Source organism: Rattus norvegicus, chromosome 16 (assembly GCF_036323735.1).
Source record: "Rattus norvegicus strain BN/NHsdMcwi chromosome 16, GRCr8, whole genome shotgun sequence".
Classification (NCBI taxonomy): Eukaryota; Metazoa; Chordata; class Mammalia; order Rodentia; family Muridae; genus Rattus; species Rattus norvegicus.
This window is the reverse complement of record NC_086034.1, coordinates 21,949,697-21,964,736: the sequence shown is the minus strand read 5'-3', so window position 1 is coordinate 21,964,736 and position 15,040 is coordinate 21,949,697. Positions and strand designations below refer to the sequence as shown.

Below are 15,040 nucleotides of genomic sequence, written 5' to 3'. Positions count from 1 at the left end.
TCCTTTCTTCAGAGGCTAGAAGTTCTTATCATACACTTATAAAAGTTCTTATCTTTTCACTTGCTTGGTTAAAGTCACACCAAGTTATTTTATATCATTTGGGACTATTTTGAAGGGTATCATTTCCCTAATTTCTTTCTTGGCTTGTATCTCTTTTGTGTTAGAGGAAGGCTATTGATTTATTCGAGTTAAATTTATACCCAGTCACTTTTCTGAAGGTGTTTATTAGGTTTAGTAGTTGTCTGATGGAACTTTTGGGATCACTTAAATATACAATCTTATCGTGTGCAAATAGTGATATTTTGACTTCTTCCTTTCCAATCCGTATCCCGTTGATATTATTTTCTTGTCTGATTGCTCTGGGTAGAACTTCAAGAACTATATTGAAGAAGTAGGGAAAGAGTGGCCAGCCTTGTCTAGTCCCTGATTTTAGTGGGATTGCTTCATGTTTATTTCCGTTTAGTTTAATATTAGCTACTGGTTTGGTATATATGAATTTTACTATGTTTAGATATGGGCCTTGAATTTCTCTTCTTTCCAGGTCTCTTATCATGAAGGGGTGTTGAATTTTGTCAAATTCTTTCTCAACATCTAATGAAATGATCATGTGGTTTTTATCTTTCAATTTGTTTATATAGTGGATTACGGTGATGGTTTTTCGTATATTAAACCATCCCTGCATTTCTGTGATGAAGCTGATTTGATCATGATGGATGATTGTTTTGATGTGCTCTTGGATTTGGTTTTCAAGAATTTTATTAAGTATCTTTGCGTCAATATTTGTAAGGGAAATTGATCTGAAGTTCTCTTTCTTTGTTGGGTCTTTGTGTGGTTTAGGTATAATAGTAATTCTGTCTTCACAGAAGGAATTCGGTAGCGCTACGTCTGTTTCAAATTTCTGGAATATTTGGATAGTATTGGTATGAGGTCTTCTATGAAGGTCTGATAGAATTCTGCACTAAACCCGTCTGGACCTGGGCTCTTTTTGGTTGGGAGACTTTTAATGACTGCTTCTACTACTTTAGAAGTTATGGGGTTGTTTCAATGGTTTATTTGTTCCTGATTGAACTTTGGTAACTGGTATCTGTCTAGGAAATTGTCCATTACGTGCAGATTTTCAAGTTTTGTTGAATGTAGGATTTTGTAGTAAGATCTGACGATTTTTTGAATTTCCTCTGATTCTGTTGTTATGTTTCCCTTTTCATTTCTGATTTTGTTAATTTGGACACACTCTCTGTGTCCTCTTGTTAGTGTGGCTAAGGGTTTATCTATCTTGTTCATTTTCTCAAAGAACCAGCTTTTGGCTCTGTTGATTCTTTGTATAGTCCTTTTTGTTTCTACTTGGCTGATTTCAGCTCTGAGTTTCATTATTTCCTGCGTTCTACTCCTCCTGGGTGTATTTGCTCCTTTTTGTTCTAGAGCTTTTAGGTGTGCTGTCAAGCTGTTGACCTATGCTCTCTCCTGTGTCTTTCTGCAGGCACTCAGAGCTATGAGTTTTCCTCTTAGCACAACTTTCGTTTTGTCCCATAAGTTTGGGTATGTTGTACCCTCATTTTCATTAAATTCTAAGAAGTCTTTAATTTCTTTATTTCTTCCTTTTCTAGGATATCATTGAGTAGAGCATTGCTCATCTTTAATTTCTTTCTTCAGAAGCTTGAAGTTCTTATCATACAGATCTTTCTCTTGCTTGGTTAAAGTCACACCGAGTTATTTTATATCAATTCGGACTATTATGAAGGGTGTCATTTCCCTAATTTCTTTCTCGGCTTATTTCTTTTTTGTATAGAGGAAGGCTACGGATTTCTTTGAGTTAATTTCATACCCAGCCACTTTGCTGGAGGTGTTTGTGTATTTTATGTATTTACATTTTAAATGTTATCCCCTTCTTTGCCTCTCCCATTCCTCTCTACAACCCCTGATTCTATGAAGACTTTCTTAATATATAGAGCATTAATGTTAATAGACAGTACTGGAAAATTAATCATAAGACAAATTGTCAACTTTGGGACAAAAATATCAATAATGAATATTAGATCAATATTACCTGTTTGCTAATGGATAAAAGACATATTGAACAGGAACTGTGACCATGCCCCCTCACAGAAGGTGAGTGAGGACCTTCTGTACTGTTGATTTTGCACTGATATACATGTGACGGTCAGAGATTGCCATTGACTTCCTCTCACTTTCCACACACGTGGAGCTAAGTGTGTAGTGGTCAGAGGGCAGAGCCAACTGACGGTTCTGTTCTACCACATTGTGGCTTCTGAGGACTGAACTCAGGCCATCAGGCCGCCCTGTGGGTTCCACCTCTAGTCCCTCTGTTCTGGAGACAAACTTTACTCTCCCACGTTCCTGGTGTTATTGATTTACTATCTTGGAGCACATTGATACTCACACTTGCAGGCAAGTAAGCTTTGGGGCTCCCCTTATCCCCACATCTACAGTCAGTTTCTCAGGGCAAATGTTTTACCAAATGAGTTTTACCTGCCACCACAGCCCTTCATTTTTTTGGGAGGGGTTTGTTTAATTTTTTTTATTTCCATTTCAAATGTTATCTTCTTTCCTGGTTTCCCATCCATGTACAGCCTATCACATCGCCCCTTCCCAATTTCTATGTGGGTTTTCCCCCACCCATCTACTCACCTCTTCCCACCTCACTGCTTTACCATTTTCTTACACTGGGGGATAGAGCCTTGGCAAGACCAAGGGCTTCTCCTCCAATTAGTTCCCAACAAGGCCATCCTCTGCTACATATGCACCTGAGGCCATGGGTCAGCCAATGTGTACTCTGTAGATGGAGGGACATCTGAATTCTTTCCAGCTCCTGGCATTTACTAATAAGGGTTCTATGAACATAATGGAGCATATTTCCTTGCTATATTTTGGAGCCCCTTTTGGGTATATGCCCACTAGGGGGTATAGCTGGGTCCTCAGGTAGTACTATGTCCAATTTTCTGAGGAACTTACAAACTAATTTCCAGAATTATTTTGCCAGCTTGCTCTCCCACATACAGTGGAGGAGTGTTCCTCTTTCTCCACATCCCCGTCAACATTTGTTGTCACCTTAGATTTTGTCCTTAGTCATTCTGAGTGGTGTGAGGTCAAATCTCAGCATTTTCTTGGTTTGATTTTTGCTGATGATTAAGGATGTTTAATAGTTCCTTAGGAGCTTCAGGGCCATTTGATATTCCTCAGCTTAGAATTCTTTGTTTAGCTCTGTACCTCATTTTGTAGTAGAGTTATTTGATTTTCTGCAGTCTAAACTTCTAGATTTCTTTATATATATATTACATATTACCCTTCTATCAGATATAGGATTGGTAAAGATCTTTGCCCAATCTGTTGTTTTCCATTTTGTCCTAATGACAGTGTCCTTTTCCTTGCATAATCTTTGCAATTTTTTGAGGTCCCATTTGTTGAATCTTGATCTTAAAGCATAAGCTATTGGTGTTCTATTCAGGAAATTTTCCCTAGTGCCCACGTGTTCCAGGGTCTTCCCCAATTTTCCTTTTATTATTTGGAGTGTATCTTCTTCTATGTGGAGATCCTCAATTCTCTTGGATTTTAGCTGTGTACGGGGTGATAAGAAACATTTGATTTGCATTGTCCATGCTGACTGCTGGTTGATCCAGCAACATTTGTTCAAAATGCTATATTTTTTCCAGTGGATGGTTTTAGGTCCTTTGTCAAACATCAAGGGCCCAAAGGTGTGTGGGCTCATTTCTGGGTCTCCACTTCTATTCCATTGATCTGCCTGTCTGAATCTGTACCAAACCATACAGGTTTTATCACTATTGCTATATAATACAGCTTGAGGCCTGGGATGGTGATTCTCCCAGAAATTCTTTTATAGTTGAAGATAGTTTTCACTATCCTGGATTTCTTGTCATTTCAAACGAATTTGCAAATTGCTCTTTCTAACTCTATGAAGAATAGAGTTGAAATTTTCATGGGGATTACATTGAATTTGTAAATTCCCTTTGGTCAGATGGCCATTTTACATTTTTATTCCCGTCAATCCATGAGCATGGGAGATCTTCCCATCTTATGAGATCTTTTTCAAATTCTTTCTTCAGAAACTTGAAGGTCTTGTCAAAGTGATCATTCACTTGCTTGGTTAGAGTAACACCGAGGTAGTTTTTTAACATCTGTTACTATTGTGAAGTGCATTATTTCCCTAATTTCTTTTTGAGCCTGTTTATCCTTTGAATAGAGGAAGGCTACTGATTTTAGTGGTATTTCTTCAAGTTCATCTCCATTTAGTTTGATGTTGGCTACTGGTATGCTGTATATTGTTTTTACTATGTTTAGATTTGGGACTTGAATTCCTGATCTTTCCAAGACTTTTAAAATGAAGGCTAGCCTTCATTCTTTTTTTTTTTACTTTAAATATATTATACCTTTATTAGATACAAGTTTATTTAGATTTGTTTTGACTGTGGCAAACTTAACTAGCTCCAGAGATAATGTTGGCAATTTTGAATCAATCCCTTTCTGTGAGCACACAGTGGCATTACTGAGCTAATTAATGTTCTCTAAATGCCTGGAGCCATCTGGAGCTAGACAGGATTAGTGTCTCAAGAGGGACAGATAAAAGCCCTTTTGGAGGCTTCTATCCTATTCTACAGTGCCTGTATCTAAAACAAACCATGAACAGCAAAATCCCATAAATCAGTTAGTCAGTAAATAGATAATGTGATACCTAGAAAAGCAATACATGAGTATCAAGCTACTCTTTGGTTGGTGTTTTAGTCTCTGGGAACTCTGCGATTCTGGTTGGTTGATAGTGTTGTTCTTCCTGTGGTGTTGAAACCCCTTCAGCTCCTCCAGTCTGTTTCCTCCTCCTCCTCCTCCTCCTCAGGCTGCTGCTGCTGCTGCTTTATTCCCTTTCCTAGTTTCCTCTCCATATGCCCCCGTCCCCTCCCCCTTCCCTATAAGGGTATTCTCCCCCCAAACCCACACCCTTTACAACCTACCCCTATATTCCCCTGCACTGTGGGTCACCCAGGGTAGGACCAAGGGTTTCCCCTTCCACTAGTGTTCAACAAGTCTATTCTCTGATACATATGCAGTTGGAGCCCTGGGTCCATGTATACTCTTTGGGTAGTGGTTTAGTCCCTGGGCATCTCTGACATTGTTGTTCTTATCGGGTTGCAAGCACCTTCAGCTCTTTCAATCCTTTCTCTAATTCCCCAAAAGGGAGTCCTGTTCTAAGTTCAGTAGTTTGCTGTTAGTGTTCACCTCTGCATTTGACATGCTCTGTGTGTCTCTCAGGAGACATCTATATCCGGTCCGTGTCATCACACATTTCTTAGCTTCATCAGTCAAATGTAGTTTTGGTGGCTGTATATGTATGGGCCACATGTGGGGCAGGCTCTGAATGGCTGTTCCTTCAGGCTCTGCTCTAAACTTTGCCTCTATTTCCCTCCTATGGATATTTTTGTTATCCCATTTCAGAAGGAGTGGAAGCATCTGTATTTTATTCATCCTTTGTCATGAGCTTCATGTGGTCTGTGGATTGCATCTAGAGTAATTCGAGGTTTTCGGCTAATATCCACTTATGAATGAGTGCATACCATGTGTGTTTTTCTGTGATTGGGTTACTTCACTCAGGATGATATTTTCTAGTTCATTCCATTTGCCTATGAATTTCATGAAGTCATTGTTTTTGATTGCTGAGTAGTACTCCATTGTGTAGATGTACCTTATTTTCTGAATCCACTCCCCTGTTGAAGGGCATCTGGGTTCTTTCCAGCTTCTGGCTATTATAAATAAGGCTGCTATGAACATAGTGGAGCGTGTTTCCTGGTTGTTTGTTGGGGCATCTATTGGGTATATGCCCAGGAGAGGTGTGGCTGGGTCCTCAGGTAGTGGAAATTTCTCAGGAACCTCCTGGCTGATTTCCAGAGTGGTTGTACCAGTCAGCAATCCTACCAACAATGGAAGAGTTTTCCTCTTTATCCACATCCTGGCCAGCATCTGCTGTCACCTGAGTTTTTTTATCGTATCCATTCTTACTGGTGTGAGTGGAATCTCAGGGTTTTTTGATTTGTACATCCCTGATGACTAAGAATGCTAAACATTTCTATAGGTGCTTCTCAGCCATTTGATATTCCTCAGCTGAGAATTCTTTGTTTAGCTCTGAACCCAAATTTTAATAGGGTTATTTGGCTCTCTGGACTCTAAGTTCTTGGGGTTTTTTTTTTTTTTGTATATTTTTGATATTAGCCCTGCATCAGATGTAATATTGGTAAAGATCTTTTCCAAATCTGTTGGTTGCTGTTCTGTTCTATTGAAAAGTATCCATTGCATTACAGAAGCTTTGCAGTTTTATGAGGTTCCATTTGTCAATTTTTGACCTTAGCACATAAGCCATTGTTGTTTTGTTTAGGAAAATTTCCCCAGTGCCCATGTGTGTGAGTCTATTCTCCAGTTTTTCTTCTATTAGTTCCACTGTATATGTTTTAATATTGATGTTCTTGATCCACTTGGACTTAAGCTTTGTACAGGGAGATAAGAATTGTTTGATTTGTATCTTTTACATGCTAACCTATTGAATGAGCACCATTTATTGAAAATGCTATCTTTTTACAAATGGATGGTTTTTGTTCTTTGTCAAAGATCAATTGACCAAAGGTGGGTGGGTTCAGGTCTGGGTCTTCAATTATATTTCACTGATCTGTCTAGCTGTCTATGTTACTAAACCATACAGCTTTTTTTTTTCCACTATTGCTCTGTAATACTGCTTGAGGTCAGGAATGATGATTTCCCCAGAAGTTCTTTTATCATTGAGTATAGGTTTTGCTATCCTGGGTTTTTTTTATTCCAAATGAATTAGTAAATTGCTCTTTCTATGTCTGAAGAATTGAGTTGGATTTTTGATGGGGATTGCAGTGAATCTGTAGATTGCTTTTGGCAAAATGGCCACTTTTACTATATTAATCCTGCTAATCCATGAGAATGTGAGGCCGTTCCATCTTCTGATATCTTCTTCAATGTCTTTTCAGAGACTTGAAGTTCTTGTTATACAGATCTTTCACTTATTTCGTTAAAGTCACACTGAGGTATTTTATATTATTGCGACTATTGTGAAGGGTGTCATTTCCCTAATTTTACTCAGCCTGTTTTTCCTTTGAGTGGAGGAAGGCTACTAATTTTTTTTGAGTCATTTTGTACCCAAAAATTTGTATCCCTTGACCTCCTTTTGTTGTCTGACTGCTCTGGCTCGGAATTCCAGGGCTGTATTGAATAAGTAGTTACAGTGCAGGCAGCCTTATCTAGTCCCTGATTTTAGTGGGATTTCATCAAGTTCCTCTCCATTTAGTATGATGTTAGTTACTGGTTCACTGTATATTGTTTTTACTATGTTTAGTTATGGGTTTTGATTTCCTGATCTTTCCAGGACTTTTTTTTTGTTGTTGTTTTCTCTTTATTACAAAATATAACATTTATGCAATGAAATATTGTACCTGAGCCATACCTTTTACATAATAAAGTATAAAATGTATGTGCTACTGAAAAAGATGAGTTCATTATCATATAATGGATAGAAGTTATATAATAATTATAAGATAAAACCATTAAATACACATATACTTTATAGTAGAGAAAACAATCTTTGAATTTTAGAAATGGTCCAGGGGTTAGAATCTTGTTGAAGTCAAATTTTTTTCATTAATTTGAGTATTTCTTATTTACATCTCGAGTGTTATTTCCTTTCCTGGTTTCAGGGCAAACATCCCCCTAATCCCTCCCCCTCCCCTTCGATATGGGTGTTCCCCTCCCCATCCTCCCCCCATTGCTGCCCTCCTCCCAACAATCACCTTCACTGGGGGTTCAGTCTTAGCAGGACCCAGGGCTTCCCCTTACACTGGTGCTCTTACTAGGATATTCATTGCTTCCTATGAGGTCAGAGTCCAGGGTCAGTCCATGTATAGTCTTTAGGTAGTAGCTTAGACCCTGGAAGATCTGGTTGCTTGGCAGTGTTGTTCATAAGGGGTTTTGAGCCCCTTCGAGCTCTTCCAGTTCTTTCTCTGATTCCTTCAATGGGGTCCTATTCTCAGTGCAGTGGTTTGCTGCTGGCATTCGCCTATGTATTTGCTGTACTCTGGCTGTGTCTCTCAGGAGAGATCTACATCCGGCTCCTGTCAGCCTGCCCTTCATTGCTTCATCCATCTTGTCTAATTGGGTGGCTGTATATGTATGGGCCACATGTGGTCCAGGCTCTGAATGGGTGTTCCTTCAGTCTCTGTTTTAATCTTTGCCTCTCCCTTCCGTGCCAAGGGTATTCTCATTCCACATTTAAAGAAGGAGTGAAGCATTCACGTTTTAATCATCCGTCTTGAGTTTCCTTTGTTCTAGGCATCTAGGGTAATTCAAGCATTTGGGCTAATAGCCACTTGTCAATGAGTGCATACCATGTGTGTTTTTCTGTGATTGGGTTACCTCACTCAGGATGATATTTTCCAGTTCCAACCATTTGCCTACGAATTTCATAAAGTCATTGTTTTTGATAGCTGAGTAATATTCCATTGTGTAGATGTACCACATTTTCTGTATCCATTCTTCTGTTGAAGGGCATCTGGGTTCTTTCCAGCTTCTGGCTGTTATAAATAAGGCTGCTATGAACATAGTGGAGCACATGTCTTTTTTATATGTTGGGGTATCTTATGGGTATATGCCCAAGAGGTATAGCTGGATCCTCAGGCAGTTCAATGTCCAATTTTCTGAGTAACCTCCAGACTGATATCCAGAATGGTTGTACCAGTCTGCAACTCCACCAACAATGGAGGAGTGTTCCTCTTTCTCCACATCCTCTCCAGAATCTGCTGTAACCTGAGTTTTTGATCTTTGATCTTAGCCATTCTCACTGGTGTGAGGTGAAATCTCAGGGTTGTTTTGATTTGCATTTCCCTTATGACTAAAGATGTTGAACATTTCTTTTGGTGTTTCTCAGCTATTCGGCATTCCTCAGCTGTGAATTCTTTGTTTAGCTCTGAACCCCATTTTTTAATAGGGTTATTTGTCTCCCTGCGGTCTAACTTCTTGAGTTCTTTGTTTATTTTGGATATAAGGCCTCTATCTGTTGTAGGATTGGTAAAGATCTTTTCCCAATCTGTTGGTTGCCGATTTATCCTAACCACAGTGTCCTTTCCCTTACAGAAGCTTTGCAGTTTTATGATCCCATTTGTCGATTCTTGATCTTAGAGCATAAGCCATTGGTGTTTTGTTCAGGAAATTTTTCCAGTGCCCATGTATTCCAGATGCTCCCCTAGTTTTTCTTCTATTAGTTTGAGTATATCTGGTTTGATGTGGAGGTTCTTGATCCACTTGGACTTAAGCTTTGTACAGGGTGATAAGCATGGATCGATCTGCATTCTTCTACATGTTGACCTCCAGTTGAACCACCACCATTTGCTGAAAATGCTATCTTTTTTCCATTGGACGATTTTGGCTCCTTTGTCAAAAATCAAGTGCCCATAGGTGTGTGGGTTCATTTCTGGGTCTTCAATTGTCTTCCATTGGTCTATCTGTCTGTCTCTGTACCAATACCATGCAGTTTTTATCACTATTGCTCTGTAATACTGCTTGAGTTCAGGGATAGTGATTCCCCCTGATATCCTTTTATTGTTTAGGATAGATTTAGCTATCCTGGGTTTTTTGTTATTCCAGATGAATTTGCAGATTGTTCTAACTCTTTGAAGAATTGGATTGGTATTTTGATGGGGATTGCATTGAATCTGTAGATCGCTTTTGGTAAAATGTCCATTTTTACTATATTAATCCTGCCAATCCATGAGCATGGGAGATGTTTCCATCTTCTGAGGTGTTCTTCAATTTCTTTCTTCAGAGTCTTGAAGTTCTTATTGTACAAATCTTTTACCTGCTTGGTTAAAGTCACACCGAGGTACTTTATATTATTTGGGTCTATTATAAAGCGTGTCATTTCCCGAATTTCTTTCTTGGCTTGTTTCTCTTTTGTGTAGAGGAAGGCTACTGAGTTATTTGAGTTAATTTTATACCCAGCCACTTTGCCGAAGTTGTTTATCAGCTTTAGTAGTTCTCTTGTGGAACTTTTGCGATCACTTAAATGTACTACCATATCATCTGCAAATAGTGATATTTTGACTTCTTCTTTTCCAATCTGTATCCCTTTTGCCTCCTTTTGTTGTCTAATTGCTCTGGCTAGAAATTCAAGAACTGTATTGAATAAGTAGGGAGAGAGTGGGCAGCCTTGTCTAGTCCCTGATTTTAGTGGGATTGCTTTAAGTTTGTCTCCATTTAGTTTAATGTTAGCAACTGGTTTGCTGTATATGGCTTTTACTATGTTTAGGTATGGGCCTTGAATTCCTATTCTTTCCAGGACTTTTATCATGAAGGGGTGTTGAATTTTGTCAAATGCTTTCTCAACATCTAATGAAATGATCATGTGGTTTTGTTCTTTCAGTTTGTTTATATAATGGATCACATTGATGGTTTTCCATATATTAAACCATCCCTGCATGCCTGGAATGAAGCCTACCTGATCATGGTGGATGATTGTTTTGATGTGCTCTTAGATTCGGTTTTCCAGAATTTAATTGAGTATTTTTGCGTCTATATTCATAAGGGAAATTGGTCTGAATTTCTCTTTCTTTGTTGGGTCTTTGTGTGGTTTAGGTATAAGAGTAATTGTGGCTTCATAGAAGGACTTTGGTAGTGCTCCATCTGTTTCAATTTTGTGGAATAGTTTGGCTAATATTGGTATGAGGTCTTCTATGAAGGTCTGATAGAATTCTGCACTAAACCTGTCTGGACCTGGGCTCTTTTTGGTTGGGAGACCTTTAATGACTGCTTCTATTTCCTTAGGAGTTATGGGGTTATTTAACTGGTTTATCTGTTCCTGATTTAACTTCGGTACCTGGTATCTGTCTAGGAAATTTTCCATTATCTGCAGATTTTCAAGTTTTGTTGAATATAGGCTTTTATAATAAGATCTGATGATTTTTTGAATTTCCTCTGAATCTGTAGTTATGTCTCCCTTTTTATTTCTGATTTTGTTAATTTGGACACACTCTCTGTGTCTTCTCGTTAGTCTGGCTAAGGGTTTATCTGTCCCGTTGATTTTCTCAAAGAACCAACTTTTGGTTCTGTTGATTCTTTCTATGGTCCTCTTTTTTTCTACTTGGTTGATTTCAGCTCTGAGTTTGATTATTTCCTGCCTTCTACTCCTCCAGGGTGTATTTGCTTCTTTTTGTTCTAGAGCTTTTAGGTGTGCTGTCAAGCTGCTGATATATGATCTCTCCTGTTTCTTTCTGCAGGTACTAAGAACTATGAGTTTTCCTCTTAGCACAGCTTTAATTGTGTCCCATACGTGTGGGTATGTCGTACCTTCATTTTCATTAAATTCTAAGAAATCTTTAATTTCTTTCTTTATTTCTTCCTTGCCCAGGTTATCGTTTAGTATATTGGACCATCCTTTCATCCCTGGGCTGAAGCCTAACTGATCATGATGGGTGATTATTTTGATGTGTTCTTGTATTCACTTTGCAAGATTTTTATTGAGTATTTTTACATCAATAATCATAAGGGTAAATGGTCTCAAGTTCTCTTTCTTTGTTGGATTTTTGTGTGGTTTAGTTATAAGAGTAACTGTGGTTTCAAAGAAGGAATTTGGTAGTGCTCTGCTTATTTCTATTTTGGGAACTAATCTGGATAGTGTTGATATGAGGTCTTCTATGAAGGCCTGATAGAATTCTGCAGTAAATTCATGGAGTCCTGGGTTCTCTTTGGTTGGGAGACTCTTAATAACTGCTTCTACTTCTTTAGGAATTATGGTGTTGTTTAGATGTTTATCTGTTTTTGATTTAACTTTAGTACCTTGTATTTGTCTAGAAAATTGTCTATTTCCTCCAGATTTTCCAGTTTTGTTGAATATATGCCTTTGTAGTGGGATCCGTTGATATTTTTAATTTCCTCAGATTTTTTGTTATGTCTCCCTTTTCCCTTCTGATTTTGTTAATTTGGATACACTCTGGGTATTCTTGCTAAGGGTTTATCTATCTTGTTGATTTTGTCGAAGAACCAGCTCCTGCTTTTGTTGATTCTTTGTGTACTCCTTTTTTTTTAAAACTTGGATGATTTTAGCTCTTAGTTTTATTATTTCTTCCCTTCTATTCCTCTTGTGTGTATTTACTTCTTTTGGCTGTAGACATTTTAGATGTGCTGTCAAGCTGCTGAGTATGCTCTCTCCTGTTTCTTTTGGGGGCACTCAGAGCTATTTTTCCTTTTAGTACTGCTCTCACTGTGTCCTAAATGTTTGGGTGTGTTGTATCTTCATTTTCATTAAATTCTACGAAATCTTTTTTTTTAAAACTGGCATTATTTATTTATTTTTTGGCTTGTGAAACTTCCTTAATTTGTTGATGTAGCAAACAAATTTCAACTCTGCTATGCAAATGACAGAAGAAATGTGCTCAGCAATTAACTTTAGAGTTCAATTTCATACAGGCAACATGCTATATGTGAAAAAATTACTAACTGAACTACAGGTATTAAATACTGAAAAAAAATTAACAGTTTATTTTAATTTATCTTATTTAACAATCTAAGAAGTTCACGGCCATCAGCAGTTCCAGTGCAATTTCAGGTGCAATTGGGAATTCAGGAATTTCAGTGGAGCTGTTAGTATAGCGGACCTTGTAGGTAAAATACATGCACACTTTCGATAGCACATGTGAAGGGATCTCTCTAAAGTTGACCTCATTGGTTTCATTCTCCGCAAACTGACCTGGACCACTCAACATGGCCTTTATTGTTCCTGATGTTAATGCATGTTCTCTTTTTACAATAAATTCATGACCATCAGAAGATATTAATTTCACATACATGGCATCAGGGCCTTCACAGCCACCATAGGTTTTCTCCTCTCCATCCATTATGTTCTTATAAAATTCTACTTGATCCCAGAGGAACTGACTAGTTTCCTGGCGAGGCCGAGAAGCAGTCATCTAGTAACTTGCATCCGAAGGAAGTGCTAAGAAATCTTTAATTTCTATCATTAATTCTTCCTTGACCAAGTTTTCATTGAGTAGTGTGTTGTTAAACTTCAATGTATCTGAGGGCATTCTGTCATTATTGTTTTTATTGAAGACCAGCCTTTGTCCATGGTGATCTGATAGGACAAATAGAATTATTTCTATCTTCCTGTATCTATTGATGCCTATTTTTTTGACAAATCATATGGTCAATTTTCGAGGAGGTACTATGAGGTACTGAGAAGAATATAAATCCTTTTGTTTTATTATTTAATGTTCTATAAATATTTGTTAAATCCATTTAGTATATAACTTCTGTTAGTTTCTCTATGTCGCTGTTTAATTTCTGTTTCTCTTATCTGTCCATTGATGAGAATGTGGTGTTGAAAGTGGACAGATGTGTCTGTCTGTCCTCTGGTCTCAGGATGTTCCATACTTCTTGGTGTTTAGCTCTCTTCTCCGTGGGATTTGAGATCAGGGAGCAGTGTGATGGGCTAGGCCCTCATTCGTATTTCATATTTTTTTGCTTGAAGGGGAATTGATGGCACACCAGCATATTTTTCCGAAGTCCACATGCTTCCTAATCATTTTGTTATTTTAAGGTGTTTATTAGTTGTTAAGGTAGAGCTTCATATAAATAATACAAGAATGAATTATAGTTTGAAAATATTCTTATGCTTATTGAATATTTTCTTCAAACTCTGATTTGTCCAACTATAGTTTTTCATTCTGTCAGTCCATTTATTCCTCACATGTAATTAAATGTCTATTGTGTATAATACACATTTTAATATATCTCAAGGTCGGGTTGGGGATTTGGCTCAGTGGTAGAGCCCTTGCCTAGCAAGCACAAGGTCCTGGGTTCGGTCCCCAGCTCCGAAAAAAAAATATATCTCAAGGTCTTCCCATTCTTAAACCTTTATGTTTCTCTGCCCAGTCAAGCTTCCTTACATCATATAAATGTAAATATAGCATGAAATGAACCTTGCTTTTTGGAACTCTCATTTCATTTTGCTGAAACCTTTTTGAATCTCATATATAGGAGATTGGATGCCATAGTTTATCTCCTTCTACTTATATTTACCAAATTTAGTGTAAGTCCAGGGACACATTGACCATTTTAAAACAAAATGGAAGGTCCTGCTTTGCTACGTTTTTGCTCCCGGGTTAACATGGATACTTTATTTATTACCTAAGCAATATGTTGTGATCATAATGGTAGCAAATATAGAAAGCTTAATCGTGGGCATAAAAAATGAAATTTGGATTGAAAAAGTCAAAGTATTGGTGACTGGGGATTTCAATTTTCATTTGTTTATAAAATTTACAGTGAAACAAGTGGTCTGTAGATCTGCATCTGTAGGTCATGCCTATGATGTATCAATCATCTATCTTAAGAAGCACAACATGTCAGTCACCCACAAGTCATACAGCTTATCAAAAATCTGTCCCCAACACCTACATCATCCAAAGTAAAAGCCCACAGCCTGGCAACCATCCATAAGAATTGCCCATGTCCTGTCAGTCATCCACTGGAAATCCCCTCACCCTGTCAATCATCTACCAGCAACTCACAAAACCTGTCAGTCATCCAGAAGAAATTATCACAGTCTGTCAATCAGACATAACAAATGGCCATAGTCTGTTAATCAACCACAGGACATGGCGGCTAACTTATATACAAACCTCTCAGAGCCGGTCAGTCATACATTAGAAACTCCCATAGCCAGTCATTCAATGGAGAGACCCACAGCCTGTCAGTCTTTCACAACATATCTCAAAGCCTGTGGATTATTCATAGGTAGTGTCAACAGCCTATCACTCAGCCCCAGGAAACATATACCAACTTTGTCACTTGTCCAAAGGACAAGCCTACACTCTATCTGTCATTCATAGGAAATACCTACACCCTGTCCATCATTGATAAGAAATAGCCAAAGCCTGTCAACCATACATAGTATGTATCTACCATTGTTCAGTATGCATAACAAATATGCACAGACTTTCAGTCAGTCCTCCAT

The 15,040-nt window shown here is 38.1% G+C and overlaps 1 protein-coding gene across 1 annotated transcript; it reads right to left on the bottom strand.

Annotated features, from left to right (window-relative positions):
- Positions 1-12,554: 12,554 nt before the first annotated feature.
- Positions 12,555-12,955, bottom strand: LOC134482485 (elongin-C-like). Its single transcript, XM_063275954.1, has one exon. The coding sequence runs from the start codon at positions 12,918-12,920 to the stop codon at positions 12,582-12,584; it is 339 nt and encodes a 112-aa protein (XP_063132024.1). The 5' UTR covers positions 12,921-12,955; the 3' UTR covers positions 12,555-12,581.
- Between the last annotated feature and the right edge of the window lie 2,085 nt (positions 12,956-15,040).

What these genes read in the sequence shown, in the direction of transcription:
- LOC134482485 (XM_063275954.1), bottom strand. Translation starts at nt 12,920, where the DNA reads ATGGATGGAGAGGAGAAAACCTATGGTGGCTGTGAAGGCCCTGATGCC.